The sequence below is a fragment of the Pseudophryne corroboree genome, chromosome 8, assembly GCF_028390025.1.
Source record: "Pseudophryne corroboree isolate aPseCor3 chromosome 8, aPseCor3.hap2, whole genome shotgun sequence".
NCBI classification, from domain to species: Eukaryota; Metazoa; Chordata; class Amphibia; order Anura; family Myobatrachidae; genus Pseudophryne; species Pseudophryne corroboree.
Genome location: NC_086451.1, coordinates 489,313,552 through 489,337,452, shown reverse-complemented (window position 1 = coordinate 489,337,452; position 23,901 = coordinate 489,313,552). Strand labels below are relative to the sequence as shown.

The following is a 23,901-nucleotide window of genomic DNA, read 5'->3' as shown; positions in this document are numbered from 1 at the left end:
CGCTGTGTGTCGGAGACAGCGGCAGGAGTAAGCTGGACACCGCATGCAATGCAGGGGAATTACTGGCCGGCTTTGTTTTACACTGCAAGTCAAACGCTCCCCTCCCAACTATAAATCTCTCTGCTGCACATATGACATCTGCCCCACCGGGGTGCAATATGGTATTACCAAGGTGGAGATTGACCCTCTTACTCCTGCAGTTAGTCTTGCAGGCTTTGTCGCTCTGGGTATGGAAGGGCTCCCGTGAGTTCCATGATCAGAGCCTCATGTTGTAATTACCACAGTGGTGAGATTGCAGGGGGGTATGCACAAGTAGCCTGCAGGTGGAATAGCCTTCTATATGTTAGGTAGCTACTGGTCAGTATACACTGTGTAGTTGTCTAATGTATGTCCACTTCTCTCACCTTACCACCTCCAGCTTCAGCTCTCATCGCCTCCCGCTGTCTGGGTACAAGATGCAGAAGATGAAGGTTAACAGCGTCAAGAAATATTACCACGTCATGTCTTCCCCCCGCAGTGATAGCCCTTTCCGGGCCTTGCTCTGCTCTCCGGAGCCCTCTGCGGGGAGCCTGGTTTGTGCCCCACCGTTCCAGGGTATCATCACCCTGGCAGAGGCCCATGGGGACCACACAGCCCTAAACAGCATTCCAGACAGGCCCCCCCTACTCATTCCTCAGGGGCTAAAGCAGAGATATCGCCCATTCGGAGCTACTGCCCCACGAGCCGTCCCGGACAACGTGGGGCAATCTCAATGGTCAGGTAGTACCAAGAAGAAAGCTAAAAAACGCAAGCAGGAGGGATCGCTACTTATGGACCTGTAACGTGGGGCTGGGAGAGGGATGGAAGTGGAAATAAAGGACAGAAACTTCTTGTGCCGTTACCACACTGCAATACCCAGAGTGTCCACTGTGTGTCGTTATTGTGCTGGGTGTAACAGCAAGGAAACAGTCAGACAAGTGTTTGCCAAATGCAGATCATGTTGTATTGTGGTATAGTATAAATAGATTGCACTCATTTCTACAGCAAGTAACTCGTCAGGAATTGATGAGGATTATCTGCTTTTTTCATGTGACTTCTAGAGAGAGAATTATTTTGTTATATACAGAAATTACTTATAAATGTTGGCGCTTTTTTTTTTTCTTTTACAACATTTGATATATAAAAATTGTGTGTTGGGGCCCAGCCCCCTGAGATGCCGCAGAGAGGAGGGCTACATTCAATGAGGTCTTAGCCAATGATGTCACTCATCGCCATCATATGTTGCCTTCTTCACCTTCTGAGGATACAGCCTCTGGTGACATCACAGAATTCCCTGATGATATCACTTCCTCTGTTTCTGTGTCTCCATCCTCTGATGATGTTATGCCGTTTTCTTCCAGTACCATATTGCCTATCTCTGAGGTCACAGGGTCATCCAATGGGGTCACTGAGCTGGCCAATGACTCTTCTGCTTGTGGTATCCCATCTGTGCCGGGCAAGGGGCGCCTATTACGGTAACTTCCACTCCTTTCCATGGCTCTCTGCAGCCGCTCCCATCCCCCCTCCTCACCGCGTAGCGCCCGTTGGTATAATATAGCATGCGCCCTCAGCTCCCGAATAGATCGCTGTGTCTCCCGTGTCCGGCGCAGCAGTGCTAGAGAGCGGAGGGACACCTCCAGGAGTGTGGTGGGAGCAGGACTTCCAGCAGTTGAATTTGGGGTAGATGGGGGTGTAGGGGCAAGACGAGGAGCGATCTTGGGATAAGAGCGTAGGATGGGTAGGTAGGAATCTGGGGATGATCGCTTATGATGGCGACATAGGGGTCCCTGGAGTAGAACGATCCGTGGCTACAAAGAAAAGAAATTAAAGTGTCAATTACCAAAACAACTGTCTGAGCTTATTCCACACACAGAGAATCATCAGTGACTCCACATTGCCTGGGCAGGACCCTAACAGGCAGGGCATGTCTGAGAGATATATATTTTCCTCATCTCCCTGTCTCTCACCTGTTCCAGGACAACATTCTGCAGTATGTACACAGGGGTATATGTCACTGGTGCCTGTTCCACTTTCTGAGTGTCATCTGGTGTGCTGTTCTTTGTTGGATGTGGAGTTTCCTCAGAGCTGGTGCTGTCTGAGCTGCTGTCTGTGAGGAGGTACCAGAGGATGCAACTGTTAGTGTTGGAGGAAAAGAGGCAAAGGAAGTAATAAGATGATGGGGGGAGGGGGGGGGGGTTAGTGTAGTGAGTAGTGGAGGATTAGAGATGAGGGTAGATGTTAGCAGTGGTGGATCAGAGATGAGGGTAAATGTCAGCAGGGAAGGATCAGAGATGAGGGTAGATGTTAGCAGTGGAGGATCAGAGATGAGGGTAGATGTTAGCAGTGGTGGATCAGAGATGAGGGTAGATGTTAGCAGTGGAGGCTCAGAGATGAGGGTAGATGTTAGCAGTGGAGGATCAGAGATGAGGGTAGATGTTAGCAGTGGAGGATCAGAGATGAGGGTAGATGTTAGCAGTGGAGGATCAGAGATGAGGGTAGATGTTAGCAGTGGTGGATCAGAGATGAGGGTAGATGTCAGCAGTGAAGGATTAGAGATGAGGGTAGATGTCAGCAGTGGAGGATCAGAGATGAGGGTAGATGTTAGTAGTGTAGGATCAGAGATGAGAGTAGATGCTAGAAGTGGAGGATCAGAGATGAGGGTAGATGTTAGTAGTGGAGGATCAGAGATGAGGGTAGATGTTAGCAGTGGAGGATCAGAGATGAGGGTAGATGTTAGCAGTGGAGGATCAGAGATAAGTGGTATATGTTAGCAGTGGAGGATCAGAGATGAGGGTAGATGTCAGCAGTGGAGGATCAGAGATGAGGGTAGATGTTAGTAGTGTAGGATCAGAGATGAGGGTAGATGTTAGCAGTGAAGGATCAGAGATGAGGGTAGATGTTAGTAGTGGAGGATCAGAGATGAGGGTAGATGTTAGCAGTGGAGGATCAGAGATGAGGGTAGATGCTAGAAGCGGAGGATCAGAGATGATGGTAGATGTTAGTAGTGGAGAAGTAGAGATGAGGGTAGATGTTAGCAGTGGTGGATCAGAGATGAGGGTATATGTTAGCAGTGGTGGATCAGAGATGAGGGTAGATGTTAGCAGTGGAGGATCAGAGATGAGGGTAGATGTTAGCAGTGGAGGCTCAGAGATGAGGGTAGATGTTAGCAGTGGAGGATCGGAGATGAGGGTAGATGTCAGCAGTGGAGGATCAGAGATGAGGGTAGATGTCAGCAGTGGAGGATCAGAGATGAGGGTAGATGTCAGTAGTGGAGGATCAGAGATGAGGGTAGATGTCAGCAGTGGTGGATCAGAGATGAGGGTATATGTTAGCAGTGGAGGATCAGAGATGAGGGTAGATGTTAGCAGTGGAGGATCAGAGATGAGGGTAGATGCTAGCAGTGGAGGCTCAGAGATGAGGGTAGATGTTAGCAGTGGAGGATCAGAGATGAGGGTAGATGTTAGCAGTGGAGGATCAGAGATGAGGGTAGATGTTAGCAGTGGAGGATCAGAGATGAGGGTAGATGTTAGCAGTGGTGGATCAGAGATGAGGGTAGATGTCAGCAGTGAAGGATTAGAGATGAGGGTAGATGTCAGCAGTGGAGGATCAGAGATGAGGGTAGATGTTAGTAGTGTAGGATCAGAGATGAGAGTAGATGCTAGAAGTGGAGGATCAGAGATGAGGGTAGATGTTAGTAGTGGAGGATCAGAGATGAGGGTAGATGTTAGCAGTGGAGGATCAGAGATAAGTGGTATATGTTAGCAGTGGAGGATCAGAGATGAGGGTAGATGTCAGCAGTGGAGGATCAGAGATGAGGGTAGATGTTAGTAGTGTAGGATCAGAGATGAGGGTAGATGTTAGCAGTGAAGGATCAGAGATGAGGGTAGATGTTAGTAGTGGAGGATCAGAGATGAGGGTAGATGTTAGCAGTGGAGGATCAGAGATGAGGGTAGATGCTAGAAGCGGAGGATCAGAGATGATGGTAGATGTTAGTAGTGGAGAAGTAGAGATGAGGGTAGATGTTAGCAGTGGTGGATCAGAGATGAGGGTATATGTTAGCAGTGGTGGATCAGAGATGAGGGTAGATGTTAGCAGTGGAGGATCAGAGATGAGGGTAGATGTTAGCAGTGGAGGCTCAGAGATGAGGGTAGATGTTAGCAGTGGAGGATCGGAGATGAGGGTAGATGTCAGCAGTGGAGGATCAGAGATGAGGGTAGATGTCAGCAGTGGAGGATCAGAGATGAGGGTAGATGTCAGCAGTGGAGGATCAGAGATGAGGGTAGATGTCAGCAGTGGTGGATCAGAGATGAGGGTATATGTTAGCAGTGGAGGATCAGAGATGAGGGTAGATGTTAGCAGTGGAGGATCAGAGATGAGGGTAGATGCTAGCAGTGGAGGCTCAGAGATGAGGGTAGATGTTAGCAGTGGAGGATCAGAGATGAGTGTAGATGTTAGCAGTGGAGGATCAGAGATGAGGGTAGATGTTAGCAGTGGAGGAGTAGAGATGAGGGTAGATGTCAGCAGTGGAGGATCAGAGATGAGGGTAGATGTTACTAGTGGAGGATCAGAGGTTGAGGGTAGATGTTAGCAGTGGAGGATCAGAGATGAGGGTAGATGTTAGCAGTGGAGGATCAGAGATGAGGGTAGATGTTAGCAGTTGAGGATCAGAGATGAGGGTAGATGTTAGCAGTGGAGGCTCAGAGATGAGGGTAGATGTTACTAGTGGAGGATCAGAGATGAGGGTAGATGTTAGCAGTGGAGGATCAGAGATGAGGGTAGATGTTAGCAGTGGAGGATCAGAGATGAGGGTAGATGTTAGCAGTGGAGGAGTAGAGATGAGGGTAGATGTTAGCAGTGAATGGTCAGAGATGAGGGTAGATGTTAGCAGTGGAGGAGTAGAGATGAGGGTAGATGTTAGCAGTGGAGGATCAGAGATGAGGGTAGATGTTAGCAGTTGAGGATCAGAGATGAGGGTAGATGTTAGCAGTGGAGGAGTAGAGATGAGGGTAGATGTTAGCAGTGGATGATCAGAGATGAGGGTAGATGTTAGCAGTGGAGGATCAGAGATGAGGGTAGATGTTAGCAGTGGAGGATCAGAGATGAGGGTAGATGTTAGAAGTGGAGGATCAGAGATGAGGGTAGATGTTAGCAGTTGAGGATCAGAGATGAGGGTAGATGTTAGCAGTGGAGGAGTAGAGATGAGGGTAGATGTTAGCAGTGGAGGATCAGAGATGAGGGTAGATGTTAGCAGTGGAGGATCAGAGATGAGGGTATATGTTAGCAGTGGAGGATCAGAGATGAGGGTAGATGTTAGCAGTGGAGGATCAGAGATGAGGGTAGATGTTAGCAGTGGAGGATCAGAGATGAGGGTAGATGTTAGAAGTGAAGGACCAGAGATGAGGGTAGATGTTAGCAGTTGAGGATCAGAGATGAGGGTAGATGTTAGCAGTGGAGGAGTAGAGATGAGGGTAGATGTTAGCAGTGGAGGATCAGAGATGAGGGTAGATGTTAGCAGTTGAGGATCAGAGATGAGGGTAGATGTTAGCAGTGGAGGAGTAGAGATGAGGGTAGATGTTAGCAGTGGATGATCAGAGATTAGGGTAGATGTTAGCAGTGGAGGATCAGAGATGAGGGTAGATGTTAGCAGTGGAGGATCAGAGATGAGGGTAGATGTTAGCAGTAGAGGATCAGAGATGAGGGTAGATGTTACTAGTGGAGGATCAGAGATGAGGGTAGATGTTACTAGTGGAGGATTAGTGATTGTATATAATGGGGATGTTAGTGTAGATGTTGTTTATAGTATAGGATTAGAGATAGGAGATAGAAACATAGAGATTCATGGCAAATAAGAACCACTTGGCCCATCTAGTCTGCCCATGTACATGCGCACACACACACACACACACACACACACACACACACACACACTAGGCATGAGGCAATTAACCTACTAGGATGCAGACGCTATGAGACACTGTTGACCAGATTCTGGAACTGGGGCTGATACCTGAACCGGAAGAGCGACTGGCGAGGACGGAGCACGCGCTGTAAGGAGCAGGCAGCAGAGGAGCGCGGTTAGAGCGCTACTGCTCCGTGCAGGTGAAACGCTGAACCGCTGAGTCAGAGGATGAGAAAAACCAAAGCAGAATTTTGCCGGACAGGAGGACTGTAAGCGCGCTGATTGTCATGGAGCAGGGAGCAGGGGGAGCCCAGGCAGAGTGCTGCTGCTCCGTTCCAGTACCTTGCCCCGAGACAGCGCCTGGCACACTGCATTAGAGTGTCTGGCAGGTGCATTCTGCAGGTGTATGACGGTGTAAGGAAGTTAGCAGGTGCAGGTCATTGGAGAGAACATTAGGAGCAGATCCAATATGTGCATCACAGCAGAATGGGCATCGTATCAGGCATCAGTGCAAGATTCAACACCTACAGGGCTTCTGGTTCTTGGAGGAGGTCGCTAGCTATGTGTGTGTCATCTAGTGCTGTGTGAGAAGTTCTTGACACACATCCAGACACGCAAGTATCATCTTCATTATTTACGGGTGCTCATAAGCATAGGTTCATTTGTATTTGTGTCTGTTTTTCTATAGCTCTTGGTAAATTGGATTGCATTTCCTTAAGCGGTTTTGTAGAGGTTGACAAGTCTCTGTACAAGAGGGGACTTACACTTATATTACACTTATAACAAAGAAGCAGGACCCCACCTTAGGTCAAAGGGACTTTAATCCAAACAGAATGAGCGGGAGCAGGACTGACTGTCTCACACAGTGCATATCTTGCTAGATGTATGCACACTTGGAGCAAATGTTCCCGGGTGAGAACCTCTGCACAAGATGTGAGCAAATGGTCTCCTTGGGAGCCCAGGTAACTGATCTAAGGCAGACCATTGCAACACTGAGGGAGATTGCCAATCTCGAACATAGTTTGCAGCTCACCATGGAGGCATTAGGGGAGCAGGGAGAAGCAGAAATAGAGGAGGATGGACAGGTAGGCAGTTGGGTTACAGTTAAAAGGAGAAGAAGAAAGAGGCAGGCCAGTTCGGGGCTGACCAATCCCAGCAGAGTCACCCGATTGGACAAAGATACCGGGGATGGCAGTGCAGAAATGGTGGAGCTTGATGAGATCATTTCCCCTAGCAACGAGAGGAATGGTCCCTCTGGCACAGAGAGGACAGTTGTATCTGAGGTACCCAGCCAGATTGTGGTGGTAGGGGACTCAATTATCAGTAAGGCAGATAGAGTAATCTGCTACCGGGACCGTGATCATCATACATTATGTTGTCTTTCGGGTGCTCAGGTACAACATGTTGCGGACTGGGTAGACAGATTGTTGGGAGGGGCTGGGAGTGACCCGGCAGTCTTGGTGCACATCGTCATAAACGACCAACTTAGAGGTAGATGGGACGTCCTTAAAAATCTAGTCCATAAACTTAAGGCAGGGACATCTAAGGTAATATTTCTCTGAAATATTACCAGTGCCACGCGCTGGTCCAGGGAGGCAGAAGGAGATTAGGGAGGTAAATGTGTGGCTTAGAGACTGGTGTAGGAAGGAGGGATTTGACTTTATGGAACACTGGGCGGACTTCTTGGTCAGGCGCCATCTTTATTGTCATGATGGTTTGCACCTGAATGAGGAGAGGACTGCGGTGGTTGAGGGAAGAATGGTTAGAAGGTTGGAGGAGATTTTAAACTATATGTCTGGGGGGAGGGAATAGCTAGAAATTATGGGATGCTCAGTGAGAAAAGTATTAAGGGTTGTATTAAGAACAATGGGGGTGGAGGGGGGGAGGGGGGAGGACAGCCAATAATGGTAAACCAAGTAATCAACAAACCAGAAAAAAATATATCAAAGCGAGAATATACAGAAGAAGGTTTTACTAACCTAAAATGCATGTTGGCAAACGCAAGAAGCCGGTCAGGCAAAAGGGGGAATTGGGTGTGTTAGCAATGAGCGAGCAGTGTGATGTTATAGGTATTACTGAAACATGGTGGGATGATCCTCCTGACTGGGCAGTTAACTTAGAAGGCTATACCCTCTTCAGGAGAGACAGGGCTAACAAGAGGGGAGGAGGAGTATGTCTCTACGTCAGGCCTTTATTAAAACCTTATTTAAAGGAAATTATTTCTGAGGGTACAGGGGATAACATAGTCACCCGATATGGGGGGTGATTCCGAGTTGTTCGCTCGCTAGCTGCTTTTAGCAGCATTGCACACGCTAGGCCGCCGCCTACTGGGAGTGTATCATAGCATAGGAGAATTGCGAACGAAAGATTCGCTAATTTTCTCGGAACGATTACCCCGCAGTTTCTGAGTAGCTCCAGACTTACTCTGCCATTGCGACCAGCTCAGTCCTTTTCGTTCCTGGTTTGACGTTACAAACACACCCAGCGTTCGCCCAGACACTCCCCCGTTTCTCCAGCCACTCCCGCGTTTTTCCCTGGCACACCTGCGTTTTTCCGCAAACGCCGTGAAAACGCTGAGTATCCGCCCAGAAACACCCACTTCCTGTCAATCACACTACGATCACTTCAACGTTGAAATTTCTTCGTTCTGCCGTGAGTAAATCTACTAAGTTTTGAGCTAAAATACTTAGCGCATGCGCACTGCGTACCATGCGCATGCACATTTTCGCATTAATCGCTCCGTTGCAAACATCGTCAACGAGCGAACAACTCGGAATGACCCCCATTGTGTGACTGAGGAAGAGCAGCTCTTACAGCAAATAGAAAAGGCTGCCGGAATGGGGGAAGTGTTCGTTATGGGGGTTTTCAATCATCCTGACATAAAGTGGATACACGAGTCATGTGATACAGCTAGGGGTAATAGGGTTTTACCCATAATAAAAGATCACTGCTTGTTCCAAGTATTTGAGGAACCAACTAGAAATAGGAATATACTGGACCAAGTAATAACCAATAATGTGGGGGCGATGTAAAATATCAAGGTAAGGGAGACATTGGGTAACAGTGATCAAGTCCATGGTCTCATTCCAAATAAGGGGGTAATTCAGACCTGAGCGCTAGGGTGCGTTTTTTGCATCCCTGCGATCAGGTAGTCGCCGACCTACAGGAGAAGGGTATTGTGTGTGTGCAGGTGTGCGTTCGCTTTTGCTGGATGTTTGTGCAGTCTCTGCGCAGCCCAGGACTTACTCAGCCGCTGCAATGATCAGGGCCGGAGCTGACGTCAGAAACCCTCCCTCAAAACGCCGGGTCCTCCCTGCATTTTTCCGGACACTCCCTGGAAACGGTCAGTTGCCACCCACAAACACCCTCTTCCTGTCAATCACCTTGCGATCGCCGGTGCGTTCAGAATTTTCGCACCATCCTGTCGCTGACTGGCAATTCCCGTTGCTGCGGCCCATCTCGCCTGCACAGTGCGGTGCATACGCATGCGCAGATCAGACCTGATCGCAGGCTGTGAGATAACGCAGCCTAGCGATCAGGTTTGAATCGGCCCATAAGTTTCTAAAACCAGCAATGTAAAAGCGCGACTAAGACTTTTAATTTTAGACAGGCAAATTTTACCACGCTTAAGAATGCTATAAAGGACGTAGGTTGGGACACATTGTTTAAGGGTAAGAACACTGTTGAAATGTGGAATGATTTTAATATGTTGCTAGAAAAATATACGCGTGAGTTCAATACCCATGGACAGCAAAGGCAAGAGTACAAAGTATAAACCGATGTGGCTTAACAAGAAGGCAAGGGTAGAAATGGAAAACGAGGCGTGCTTTCAAAGTGTTCAAGTCAGATGGGAATGAGGGGTCATTTCTCTACTATAATGAATGTAATAATGTAAAAAGGAAATCAGAACTGCTAAAATAGATAATGAAAAGCAAATCGCAAAGGAAAACAGAACAAACCCAAAAAAGTTCTTAAAGTACATCAAAGAAAAGGCTGAAAAAGGAAAATATAGGACCAGTAAAAAGTGAGTTGGGGTTCTGATTATTGACGACTTGGAAAAAGAAAAATTGAATGAATTTTTTATGTCAGTCTTTACTACAGAGGACCAAATGGTGGGAATACTATATAATAACGTAAATGGTAATGCCCCATCACCCAATACTCGGTTGAGCGTAGAAGTAGTCCGTGAGAGACAACAAAATTAAGATTAATAAATCTCCTGGCCCGGATAGATTTCACCCTAGAGTTTTAATGGAGCCAATCTCAGAAACAGCAAAGCCTCTATACTTAATCTTCAATGATTCAATTACTTCAGGATTGGTACCGAGGGACTGGCGAATAGCAGATGTAGTGCCATTATTTATAAAGGGAAGCAAAACTCATCCTGGAAATTATAGACCGGTAAGTCTGACATCTATAGTGCGGAAAATATTAGAAGGTATATTAAGGGAAAGCATTCAGGAGTACTTGGGGTCCTGCAAGATTATTACTAAGATCTTGTCAAACAAACCTAATTAGCTTGGGAAACGCAGTGGATGTGCTATTTTTACATTTTGCTAAAGCCTTTGACTTTGTGCTGCACATGAGGTTGATACATAAACTAAGAGAGCTCGGTATGGGAAACAATTTGTACTTGGGTTAAAAATTGGTTGGAAAATGGAGAGCATAGAGTTGTGGTCAATGGTAAGTAGTCCAACTGGGCTAAAGTATTAAGTGGTGACCCTCTTAGGGCCATGGTGGGAATCGAACCCATGACCCAGTGCTAAACCATTATACCATAAAGTGATGATGGTGGTAGTGTAGATGTTAGTAGTTGAGGATTAGAGATAGGAGATGGTGAGGGTAGTAGTGTTGGTGTTAGTGAAGGATTAGAGAGAGGACAAATGAGGGTAGCATTGCAGATGTTCATGGAGTATTAGAGATAGAAGATGGTGAGGGTGGTAGTGTAGCTGTTAGTAGTGGGCAATTAGAGATAAATGATGAAGATAGTAGTGTAGAGGTTAGTAATGGAGGACTAGAGATGATAGATGATGGGAATGATCATGTAGATGTTAGTGGAGGATTAGAGATAGGAGATGGTTAGGGTAGTAGTACATATGTTAGTAAAGGATTAGAGGTAGATGATGATGGTGGTAGTGTAGATGTATGTAGTGTAGGATTAGAGGTAGATGATGGGGGTGGCAGTGTAGATGTTAGTGGAAGATTAGAGATAGGATAGAATGAGGGTGGTAGTTAAGGATTAGAGGTGGATGATGGGGGTGGTAGTGTAGATGTTAGTGGAAGATTAGAGATAGGATAGAATGAGGGTGGTAGTTAAGGATTAGAGGTAGATGATGGGGTGGTAGTGTAAATGTTAGTGGAAGATTAGAGATAGGATATGAGTAGAGTGGTAGTGTAGATGTTAGTGGATTATTAGATGATGGTAGTGTAGATGTTAGTGGAAGATTAGAGATAGGCTATGATGAGGGTGGTAGTGTATGATTAGAGGTAGATGATGGGGGTGGCAGTGTAGATGTTAGTGGAAGATTAGCAATAGGATATGATGAGGGTGGTAGTGTAAGATGAAAGAGGATGAGGGTGGTAGTGTAGATGTGTGTAGTGAAGGATTAGAGGTAGATGATGGGGGTGGTAGTGTACATGTTAGTGGAAGATTAGAGAGAGGCTAGAATGAGGGTGGTAGTGTAGGATTAGATGTAGATGATGGGGGTGGTAGTGTAGATGTTAGTGGATTATTAGATGATGGTGGTAGTGTATATTTTAGTGGAAGATTAGAGATAGGCTATGATGAGGGTGGTAGTGTATGATTAGAGGTAGATGATGGGGGTGGTAGTGTAGATGTTAATGGAAGATTAGAGATATGATAGAATGAGGGTGGTAGTGTAGGATTAGAGAGATGATGAGGGTGGTAGTGTAGATGTGTGTAGTGAAGGATTAGAGGTAGATGATGGGGGTGGTAGTGTAGATGTTAATGGAAGATTAGAGATAGGATAGAATGAGGGTGGTAGTGTAGGATTAGAGGTAGATGATGGGGGTGGTAGTGTAGATGTTAGTGGAAGATTAGAGATAGGATAGAATGAGGGTGGTAGTGTAGGATTAGAGATATATGATGGGGGTGGTAGTGTAAATGTTAGTATTGCTAGATTAGAGATAGAAGATGATGGGGTGGTAGTGTAGATGCTGTTAGTATTGGAGAATTAGAGTTGAGACAGGATGAGGGTGGTGTAGATATTAGCAGTGGGTGACTGGAGATGATGGGGATAGTAGTGGAGGATTAGAGATAGGTGATGGGACAGAAGTGTATATGCTGTTAGTGAATTATTAGAGATGGCAGATGATGAGGTTAGTAGTTTGGAGGATTATAAGAGATACTGAGGGTAGTGGTGGATAATTAGAGATACGAGATCAGGAGATGGTAGTGTAGATATTAGCAGTGGAGTATTAGATATAAGATATGATAAGGGTGGTACTGTAGATGTTAGTAGTGGAGTATAAAAGAGAGCTGATATGGCTAGTAGTACAGATGTTAGTAATGGTGGATTAGAGATATATATTGAGAGTGGCAGGACAGACGTTAGTCGAGGACTAGAGAGGAAATTAAGAGGGTGGCAGTGTATATGTAGTGGGGGATTAGAGATATGAGATGATGGTGGTAGTGTAGATGTTAGTATTGGATTAGAGTTAGATGATGAGGGTGGTAATGCAGATATTAGTGGAGGATTAGAGGAGATGATAAGGGTGGAAGTGGAGAATTAGAGATAGGAACTGATGAGGGTAGTAGTGTACTGTAGATGTTGGTGGATAATTAGAGATAGATGATGAGGGTAGTAGTGTAGCTGTAGTGAAGGATTAGAGATCAATTAAGGTACTAGTGTGGATGTTACATGATTAGAGATGAGATGATGGGGTGGTAGTGTAGATATTAGTAGTGAAGATTTAGAGATAGGAGATGATGAGGGTAGTGTAGATGTTAGTAGTGAGGGTGGTGTAGATGTTAGGATTAGATAGAGCAGATTTGAGGATGGTACTGTAGGTGTTAGTGAAGGATTAGAGATAGGAGATGATGAGGGTAGTGTAGATGTTAGTAGTGAGGGTGGTGTAGATGTTATGATTAGATAGAGCAGATTTGAGGATGGTACTGTAGGTGTTAGTGAAGGATTAGAGATAGGAGATGATGAGGGTAGTGTAGATGTTAGTAGTGAGGGTGGTGTAGATGTTAGGATTAGATAGAGCAGATTTGAGGATGGTACTGTAGGTGTTAGTGAAGGATTAGAGATAGGAGATGATGAGGGTAGTGTAGATGTTAGTAGTGAGGGTGGTGTAGATGTTAGGATTAGATAGAGCAGATTTGAGGATGGTACTGTAGGTGTTACTGAAGGATTAGAGAGAAGAGATAATGAAGGTAGCAATGTAGATGTTAGTGGATGATTAGAGATGGATCGTCACGTCATCTACTAACTGGCCCCTGAGATTATTACCAAACCTGCAGTTTGGCTCATTCCTGAGTAGTAAGCCAGAGAGTTTACTTTTTACAGCTTGTTCCTGCTTCTCAGCATATGAAGGCAGGGAGAACTGGCAAATAGGAGAGGGTCATTTTCTATATGTATTAGGTGTGGGAAATGGTCCCTCTTGTTATATGGTTGTGCCTATCAGAGAATATTGGGGGTCATTCCGAGTTGATCGCTCGCTAGCTATTTTTTGCAGTGCTGCGATCAGATAGTCACGCATATAGGGGAGTGTATGTTTTCTTTGCAAGTGTGCGATCGCATGTGCAGCCGAGCGGTACAAAAAAACGTTGTTCCGTTTCCGAGTTGCCCAGAACGTACTCAGCCGCTGCGATCACATAACTACATCCCATTACTTACAGATGCATGTGACATGTTTAGACTTGACTATATATTGATATGGCATTGTGCTTTGCAATGTGTGGTTTTCTGTGATATGTGGTGTAAGGATGCTTGGGAAGAGAACATCCACCTCTCCCTGTCATGTGTATCCAGGAGACCAGTGCCTGGGCTGCTGACCACTTCTAGCCAGAGCCCCACCTGCTGTGGAATGTACCTGGTTACAGCATATGGCCCTGGAATTGCCTTATATGTTGGAATGCAGAGGCCAGCCAATCCATGGTGGCAGGGACTAGGGAGGAAGTGCAGTTCCTGAAGGCTTAGATGCCAGAAGTGGGGAGTCTCAGCTGTTGTCCCGGGGACTCCACAGGCTCATGTGGCTGGGACATGGCAAGATTCTCAGAGTGGCATTAATACAGATGGCCATTCTAATTGTAATTACTGATTGTACATGTATATCTGGTGTGTGTAAAATAAAGGTATCATTTTGTACCATTGCTATAGTGTGTCCTGTACAACCTGTAGGACTCGGAGAAGGAACCAGGGTGCCCTGCGTGAGGTATAGGCCCGTTTGGTGCACACATAGACCTGGGGGTCCTCACAGATGAGTGAGGATGATAGTGTAGGTGTTAGTCAAGGATAGAAGATAATGTTAGTGGAGGATTAGAGAGAGAAGATGGTGAGGGTGGCAGTGTAGGTGTTAGTGAATGATTAGAGATAGGAGATAATGTTAGTGGAGGATTATATAGAGAAGATTGTGAGGGTGGTAGTGTAGGTGCTGGTGAAGGATAGGGATAATGTTAGTGGAGAATTAGAGAGAGAAGATGGTGAGGGTGGTAGTGTAGATGTTAGTGAATGATTAGAGATAGGAGATAATGTTAGTGGAGAATTAGAGAGAGAAGATGGTGAGGGTGGTAGTGTAGGTGTTAGTGAATGATTAGAGACAGGAGATAATGTTAGTGGAGGATTATATAGAGAAGATTGTGAGGGTGGTAGTGTAGGTGCTGGTGAAGGATAGGGATAATGTTAGTGGAGAATTAGAGAGAGAAGATGGTGAGGGTGGTAGTGTAGATGTTAGTGAATGATTAGAGATAGGAGATAAAGTTAGCGAAGGATTAGATAGTGAAGATGTAAGGATGGCAATGTAGGTGTTAGTGAAGGGTTACAGATAGGAGATAATGTTAGTAGAGGATTAGAGAGAGATGAGGGTGGTAGTGTAGGTGTTAGTGAAGGATTAGAGATAGGAGATAATGTTAGTTGAGGATTAGAGAAGATGGTGGGGTAGCAGCGTAGGTGTTAGTGAAGGATTAGCGATAGGAGATAATGTTAGTGAAGGATTAGATAGAGAAGATGGTGGGGGTGGTAGTGTAAGTGTTAGTGAAGGATTAGAGATATGACAATGTTAGTGGAGGATTAGATAGAGAAGGTGTGACGATGGTAGTGTAGATGTTCGTGAAGGATTAGAGATAAGAAATAATATTAGTGGAGGTTAGATAGAGAAGATTTGAGGATGGTAGTATAGATGTTAGTGAAGGATTAGCGATAGGAGATAATATTAGTGGAGGATGAGATAGAGAAGATTTGAGGATGGTAGTGTAGATGTTAGTGAAGGATTAGAGAGAGATAATATTAGTGGAGGATTAGATAGAGAAGATGTGAGAATGATAGTGTAGGTGTTAGTGAAGGATTAAAGATAGGAAATAATGAGGGTAGAAATGTAGATATTAGTAGAGGATTAGAGATAGGAGATAATGTTAGTGGAGGATTAGAGAGAAGATGGTGAGGGTGGTAGTGGTAGATATTAGTGAAGGTTTAGAGAGTGAAGGTGGCGAGGATGGTAGTGAAGGATTAGAGGTTGGAGATAATGTTAGTGGAGGATTAGAGATAGAAGATGGGGAGGATGGTAGTGTAGGTGTTAGTGAAGGATTAGAGATAGGAGATAATGTTAGTGAAGGATTAGAGAGAAGATGGTGAGGGTGGTAGTGAAGGATTAGAGATAGGAAATTATGAGGGTAGCAATGTGGACATTAGTGGAGGATTAGAGAGAGAAGATGTGAGGATGGTAGTGTAGGTGTTAGTGAAGGATTAGAGATAGGAGATAATGTTAGTGGAGGATTAGATAGAGAAGATGGTGAGGGTGGTAGTGTAGGTGTTAGTGAAGGATTAGAGAGAGAAAACGTTGAGGGTGGTAGTGAAGGATTGGAGATAGGAGATGTTAGTGGAGGATTAGAGAGAGAAGATGGTGAGGGTGTTAGTGAAGGATTAGAGATAGGAGATAATGTTAGTGGAGAATTAGAGAGAGAAGATGGTGAGGATGGTAGTGTAGGTGTTAGTGAAGGATTAGAGATAGGAGATAATGTTAGTGGAGAATTAGAGATAGAAGCTGGTGAGGATGGTAGTGTAGATATCAGTGAAGGATTAGAGATAGGAGATAATAGTGGAGGATTAGAGATAGAAGATGGTGAGGGTGGTAGTGTAGGTGTTAGTGAAGGATTAGAGATAGGAGATAATGTTAGTAGAAGATTAGATAGTGAAGATGGTGAGGGTGTTAGTGTTGGTGTTAGTGAAGGATTAGCGATAGGAGATAATGTTAGTGGAGGATTAGAGATAGAAGATGGTGAGGGTGGTAGTGAAGTATTAGAGATAGGAGATGTTAGTGGAGGATTAGATAGAGAAGATTGTGCGGGTGGTAGTGTAGGTGTTAGTGAAGGATTAGAGATATGAGATAATGTTAGTGGAGGATTAGATAGAGAAGGTGTGATGATGGTAGTGTAGATGTTCGTGAAGGATTAGAGATAAGAAATAATATTAGTGGAGGTTAGATAGAGAAGATGGTGAGGGTGATAGTGTAGGAGTTAGTGAAGGATTCGAGATAGGAGATATTTTTAGTGGAGGATTAGATAGAGAAGATGGTGAGGGTGATAGTGTAGGTGTTAGTGAAGGATTAGAGATAGGAGATAATGTTAGTGGATGATTAGAAATAGAAGATGGTGAGGGTAGTAGTGAAGGATTAGAGATAGGAGATGTTAGTGGAGGATTAGATAGAGAAGATGGTTAGGGTGGTAGTGTAGATATTAGTGAAGGATTAGAGATAGGACATGTTAGTGGAGGATTAGATAGAGAAGATGGTGAAGGTGGTAGTGTAGGTGTTAGTGAAGGATTAGAGATAGGAGATAATAGTGGAGGATTAGAGATAGAAGATGGTGAGGATGGTAGTGTAGATATTAGTGAAGGATTAGAGGTAGGAGATAATAGTGGAGGATTAGAGATAGAAGATGGTGAGGATGGTAGTGTAGATATTAGTGAAGGACTAGAGATAGGAGATAATAGTGGAGGATTAGAGAGAGAAGATGGTGAGGGTGATAGTCTAGGTGTTAGTGAAGGATTAGAGATAGGAGATAATGTTAGTGGAGGATTAGAGATAGAAGATGGTGAGTGTGGTAGTGAAGGATTAGAGGTAGGAGATAATAGTGGAGGATTAGAGAGAGAAGATGGTGAAGATGGTAGTGTAGATATTAGTGAAGAATTAGAGATAGGAGATGTTAGTGGAGGATTAGAGAGAGAAGATGGTGAGGATGGTAGTGTAGATATTAGTGAAGGATTAGAGATAGGAGATAATGTTAGTGGAGGATTAGAGAGAGAAGATGGTGAGGGTGGTAGTGTAGGAAGGTTGCTCTCTTTTATGGTGGGCTTTGTCTATGCCATATACAGGAAATCTTGTATGTAGATAGTATTTGGGTGGGTTATCTCAGGGGGATACCGGTCTGTCTCACAGTGATGTAGAGTTAATGGAATAAAACAGAGCACATCAATATCTCTTCATAGTGTTTGCGGTGCATTATTCTCACAGAAGTCTCTGGCATGACGCTTGTTAGGGTACGTGTGAGTGGAACAGGACCAGCTATGGGAATAGTACGGGGTATGTGGGATAAGATGGATGCTGTGTGTTATAGGTCAGCCATGTACCTGAGTAGCCAGAATCCTTCTCACTCCGCGTCTGATGTTTGACGCTGGGCTCTGTCTCGCTTTCTTTGCGCCTCTCTTCCTCCTCTGTACTTGCTGCTCCCACCTCGCGCAGTGGAGATTTCATGTCTGCAGATGGGAATCTGAGGAGAAACCGCGTCAATGAAAGGAATCTATATAGGCATCAGCTAAATGGAACATCTTGCTGCACTTTCAGCTGGAGACACAGGAACTGATGACACGTGCATGCAGGAACAGACCGTCCTGTACAAATAGCGTATGTACACCGCGTGCTGAGCCGCAGCCATTTTTCCTCTAGTCGCATGTGGACCCGACTTATGTGCTTACACCCAGATACACTGACACCCGCCCGGGCCATAAGCACAGGAATGATTAATAACCGTTGTTTTACTAGCAAAATACATTCAGTACTCGCCGCCTTGTTTTATGTACTTATAATAGAGCAGCTCTAATATTCCGCCTTACAAGATAAAGAAACAAAACATGAATTATAAAACTCACCCATTGTGTCATATAATATAGGCATGGCCATGGGCATCAGTGATAGGTCCATAATCAGCCAATCAGAAGCAGCTGGCTACTGACAGACGTACCTGTGTCTCTGTGTGGGTTATACCAACCTGCCTTACATTACTCCACTATGTTACACTTCACCAAATCCGCATACGCTCAGTCCGGCGGCAGCGTGTCTCAGCTGTCAGGACAGGGAGGAGAGCGCGGCTATTGTTGGGTGGCGGCGGCGTGTAGGACTTGAAACCAGCCGCCGGTTCGTGAGCCAATCAGAGCTCGCAGACCGGCAGCCAATCAGGAGCCGCGGCTGCCGGTCCGTGAGCTCTGATTGGCTCTCGAACCGGCGGCTGGTTTCAAGTCTTACCTGCCGCCACCCAACATAGCCGCGCTCTCCTCCGCGTCCCGCCGAAAGGAGCGGTAAGCAGCACGGGGGGGGGGGGGGGGGAATTTTTATACCTGGCACTGTGGGGGGAATTTGTATACCTGGCACTGTGATGGGCATCTGTATACCTGGCACTGTGGGGACATCTGTATACCTGGCACTGTGAGGGGCAATTGCATACCTGGCACTGTGAGGGGCATTTGTATACCTGGCACTGTGAGGGGCATCTGTATACCTGGCACTGTGAGGGGCATTTGTATACCTGGCACTGTGGGGGCATCTGTATACCTGGCACTGTGGGGACATCTGTATACCTGGCACTGTGGGGGGCATCTGTATACCTGGCACTGTGGGGGGCATCTGTATACCTGGCACTGTGTGTGTGTGGGGGGGGGGCATTTGTATACCTGGCGCTGTGAGGGGCATTTGTATACCTGGCACAGTGAGGGGCATTTGTATACCTGGCACTGTGAGGGGCATTTGTATACCTGGCACTGGGAGGGGCATTTGTATACCTGGCACTGTGGGGGCATCTGTATACCTGGCACTGTGAGGGGCATTTGTATACCTGGCACTGTGGGGGCAATTGTGGCTCTGGCACTGCACTATTGGGGTCATATGTGTATCACGTCCCATTTTAACTGGCCACACCCATTTTTTTGGCGCGCACGCACAGTGCCTCTAAGGGGCAGACCTACTGGGGGGCAGGGTAATTTTTTAAGTTGAGAATTTTTGTATGGCCCCCGAAGGATTTTATAAATATCCAAATGGCCCTCGGTAGAAAAAAAGGTTCCCCATCCCTGCACTAGACAACGGGCATAGGCCCATCCAGCTTCACTGCGATTATCTGCCGGTAGTGCAGAGAAGTGTCTGTAGGTGATGACAGATACAATATGATCACACGGTCACAGAAATACAATCATACGTTTATCTCCGGATGGAAAGTGCTTAAGAAGTGAATACGTCTGAAACAGAATTTGTTTTCCTTGAAGAGTAATCTGAACAGCAGATTTGTTTTCTCATCAGCCACCGGCACCAGGCTACAGTGAGTGGTTATGACAAATGTATGCGCAGAGAGAACGTGCATGTGATAATTATAGTATCCTGCCAGTGCTTTGCTTTCATATAGTGTTGTAGCGCAGTATATAGTAGTACAGCACAGTACAGTATGCAGCGTTACAGCCCCCTACTGGTCTCCTCACCTATCATACTGCCCCATACATGAGCAATAGTTTTTCTAGCGTAGGGCAACCCCAGTAGCCACTATAGAGTGTAAGCTCTCATCCAAACCCACCGCTCTATGCTCCTCACTCACTGTCTCTCCTATGTCACCCCTGTCTGTCTGCCCCTCCCCTATAGAGTGTAAGCTCTCATCCTCACCCACCGCTCTATGCTCCTCACTCACTGTCTCTCCTATGTCACCCCTGTCTGTCTGTCCCTCCCCTATAGAGTGTAAGCTCTCATCCTCACCCACCGCTCTCTGCGCCTCACTCACTGTCTCTCCTCTGTGTCACCCCTGTCTGTATGCCCCTCCCCTATAGAGTGTAAGCTCTCATCCTAACCCACCGCTCTATGCTCCTCACTCACTGTCTCTCCTCTGTGTCACCCCTGTCTGTCTGCCCCTCCCCTATAGAGTGTAAGCTCTCATCCTAACCCACCGCTCTATGCTCCTCACTCACTGTCTCTCCTCTGTGTCACCCGTCTGTCTCTCCCCTATAGAGTGTAATCTCTCATCCTAACCCACCGCTCTATGCTCCTCACTCACTGTCTCTTCTCTCTGTGTCACCCCTGTCTGTCTGTCCCTCCCCTATAGAGTGTAAGCTCTCATCCTAACCCACCGCTCTATGCTCCTCACTCACTGTCTCTCCTCTGTGTCACCCCTGTCTGTCCCTCCCCTATAGAGTGTAAGCTCTCATCCTAACCCACCGCTAGATGCTCCTCACTCACTGTCTCTCCTCTGTGTCACCCCTGTCTGTCCCTCCCCTATAGTGTAAGCTCTCATCCTAACCCACCGCTCTATGCTCCTCGCTCACTGTCTCTCCTCTGTGTCACCCCTGCCTGTCTGTCCCTCCCCTATAGAGTGTAAGCTCTCATCCTAACCCACCGCTCTATGCGCCTCACTCACTGTCTCTCCTCTGTGTCACCCCTGTCTGTCTGTCCCTCCCCTACAGAGTGTAAGCTCTCATCCAAACCCACCGCTCTATGCTCCTCACTCACTGTCTCTCCTCTCTGTGTCACCCCTGCCTGTCTGTCCCTCCCCTATAGAGTGTAAGCTCTCATCCTAACCCACCGCTCTATGCGCCTCACTCACTGTCTCTCCTCTGTGTCACCCCTGCCTGTCTGTCCCTCCTCTATAGAGTGTAAGCTCTCATCCTAACCCACCGCTCTTTGCTCCTCGCTCACTGTCTCTCCTCTGTGTCACCCCTGTCTGTCTGTCCCTGCCATATAGAGTGTAATCTCTCATTCTAAACCACCGCTCTATGCTCCTCACTCACTGTCTCTCCTCTGTGTCACCCCTGTCTGTCTGTCCCCCCCCTATAGAGTGTAATCTCTCATCCTAATCCACCGCTCCATGCTCCTCACTCACTGTCTCTCCTCTGTCACCCCTGTCTGTCTGTCTCTCCCCTATATAGTGTAAGCTCTCATCCTAACCCACTGCTCTATGCTCCCTGCTCACTGTCTCTCCTCTGTGTCACCCCTGCCTGTCTGTCCCTCCCCTATAGAGTGTAAGCTCTCATCCTAACCCACCGCTCTATGCTCCTCACTCACTGTCTCTCCTCTGTGTCACCCCTGTCTGTCTGTCCCTCCCCTATAGAGTGTAAGCTCTCATCCTAACCCACCGCTCTATGCTCCTCACTCACTGTCTCTCCTCTGTGTCACCCCTGTCTGTCTGTCCCTCCCCTATAGAGTGTAAGCTCTCATCCTAACCCACCGCTCTATGCTCCTCGCTCACTGTCTCTCCTCTGTGTCACCCCTGCCTGTCTGTCCCTCCCCTATAGAGTGTAAGCTCTCATCCTAACCCACCGCTCTATGCGCCTCACTCACTGTCTCTCCTCTGTGTCACCCGTCTGTCTGTCCCTCCCCTATAGAGTGTAATCTCTCATCCTAACCCACCGCTCTATGCTCCTCACTCACTGTCTCTTCTCTCTGTGTCACCCCCATCTGTCAGTCCCTCCCCTATAGAGTGTAAGCTCTCATCCTAACCCACCGCTCTATGCTCCTCGCTCACTGTCTCTCCTCTGTGTCACCCCTGCCTGTCTGTCCCTCCCCTATAGAGTGTAATCTCTCATCCTAACCCACCGCTCTATGCTCCTCACTCACTGTCTCTCCTCTGTGTCACCCCTGTCTGTCCCTCCCCTATAGAGTGTAAGCTCTCATCCTAACCCACCGCTCTATGCGCCTCACTCACTGTCTCTCCTCTGTGTCACCCCTGTCTGTCTGTCACTCCCCTATAGAGTGTAAGCTCTCATCCTAGCCCACCGCTCTATGCGCCTCACTCACTGTCTCTTCTCTCTGTGTCACCCCTGTCTGTCTGTCCCTCCCCTATAGAGTGTAAGCTCTCATCCTCACCCACCGCTCTATGCTCCTCACTCACTGTCTCTCTCCTCTGTGTTACCCCTGTCTGTCTGTCCCTCCCCTATAGAGTGTAAGCTCTCATCCTAACCCACCGCTCTATGCTCCTCACTCACTGTCTCTCCTCTGTGTCACCCCTGTCTGTCTGTCCCTCCCCTATAGAGTGTAAGCTCTCATCCTAACCCACCGCTCTATGCTCCTCACTCACTGTCTCTCCTCTGTGTCACCCCTGTCTGCCCCTCCCCTATAGAGTGTGACTATTCTATGGTGTGTAGTGTATGTGCTGGCTGTGTTACATGTGGTTACAGTGTTACATTGTATAGATGTGACTATTATATGTGTGTAGTGTATGTGTCTGTGTTACATGTAGTTACAGTGTTACATAGGGATAGATGTGACTATTATATGGTGTGTAGTGTATGTGTCTGTGTTACATGTAGTTACAGTGTTACATAGTATAGATGTGACTATTATATGGTGTATAATGTATGTGCTGGCTGTGTTACATGTAGTTACCGTGTTACATAGGGATAGATGTGACTATTATATGGTGTGTAGTGTATGTGCTGGCTGTGTTACATGTAGTTACAGTGTTACATGGTATAGATGTGACTATTATATGGTGTGTAGTGTATGTTCTGGCTGTGTTACATGTAGTTACAGTGTTACATAGTATAGATGTGACTATTATATGGTGTGTAGTGTATGTGCTGGCTGTGTTACATGTAGTTACAGTGTTACATAGTATAGATGTGACTATTATATGGTGTGTAGTGTATGTGCTGGCTGTGTTACATGTAGTTACAGTGTTACATAGTATAGATGTGACTATTATATGGTGTGTAGTGTATGTGCTGGCTGTGTTACATGTAGTTACAGTGTTACATAGTATAGATGTGACTATTATATGGTGTGTAGTGTATGTGCTGGCTGTGTTACATGTAGTTACAGTGTTACATGGTATAGATGTGACTATTATATGGTGTGTAGTGTATGTGCTGGCTGTGTTACATGTAGTTACAGTGTTACATAGGGATAGATGTGACTATTATATGGTGTGTAGTGTATGTGCTGGCTGTGTTACATGTAGTTACAGTGTTACATAGTATAGATGTGACTATTATATGGTATGTAGTGTATGTGCTGGCTGTGTTACATGTAGTTACAGTGTTACATAGTATAGATGTGACTATTATATGGTGTGTAATGTATGTACTGGCTGTGTTACATGAAGTTACAGTGTTACATAGTATAGATGTGACTATTATATGGTGTGTAGTGTATGTGCTGGCTGTGTTACATGTAGTTACAGTGTTACATAGTATAGATGTGACTATTATATGGTGTGTAGTGTACGTGCTGGCTGTGTTACATGTAGTTACCGTGTTACATAGGGATAGATGTGACTATTATATGGTGTGTAGTGTATGTACTGGCTGTGTTACATGTAGTTACAGTGTTACATAGTATAGATGTGACTATTATATGGTGTGTAGTGTATGTGCTGGCTGTGTTACATGTAGTTACAGTGTTACATAGTATAGATGTGACTATTATATGGTGTGTAGTGTATGTGCTGGCTGTGTTACATGTAGTTACAGTGTTACATAGTATAGATGTGACTATTATATGGTGTGTAGTGTATGTGCTGGCTGTGTTACATGTAGTTACAGTGTTACATAGTATAGATGTGA

The 23,901-nt window shown here is 46.1% G+C and overlaps 2 protein-coding genes across 2 annotated transcripts in view; one reads left to right on the top strand and one right to left on the bottom strand.

Annotated features, from left to right (window-relative positions):
• LOC134949690 (uncharacterized) overlaps positions 1 to 1,387 on the top strand; it is a 181,469-nt gene extending 180,082 nt beyond the window's left edge. The window contains exon 3 of the mRNA XM_063938445.1: positions 419 to 1,387. Within this exon, the coding sequence (XP_063794515.1) occupies positions 419 to 821 (403 nt within the window). The 3' untranslated portion in view covers positions 822 to 1,387. The remainder of the gene's footprint in view (positions 1 to 418) is intronic.
• Positions 960 to 17,862, bottom strand: LOC134949687 (uncharacterized). The gene is made up of 3 exons (XM_063938442.1): positions 17,725 to 17,862; positions 1,986 to 2,125; positions 960 to 1,826 (listed from the first exon to the last, which is right to left on the bottom strand). The coding sequence occupies exons 1-3, from the start codon at positions 17,846 to 17,848 to the stop codon at positions 1,254 to 1,256; spliced, it is 837 nt and encodes a 278-aa protein (XP_063794512.1). The 5' UTR covers positions 17,849 to 17,862; the 3' UTR covers positions 960 to 1,253.
• Between the last annotated feature and the right edge of the window lie 6,039 nt (positions 17,863 to 23,901).

Coding starts and splice junctions, on each gene's coding strand:
- LOC134949687 (XM_063938442.1), bottom strand. CDS start 17,848: ATGAAATCTCCACTGCGCGAGGTGGGAGCAGCAAGTACAGAGGAGGAA. Junction 2,126..17,724: donor GAAGGATTCTGGCTACTCAG/GTACATGGCTGA, acceptor ACCTCCTCACAG/ACAGCAGCTCAGACAGCACC. Junction 1,827..1,985: donor AGAATGTTGTCCTGGAACAG/GTGAGAGACAGG, acceptor TTTTCTTTGTAG/CCACGGATCGTTCTACTCCA.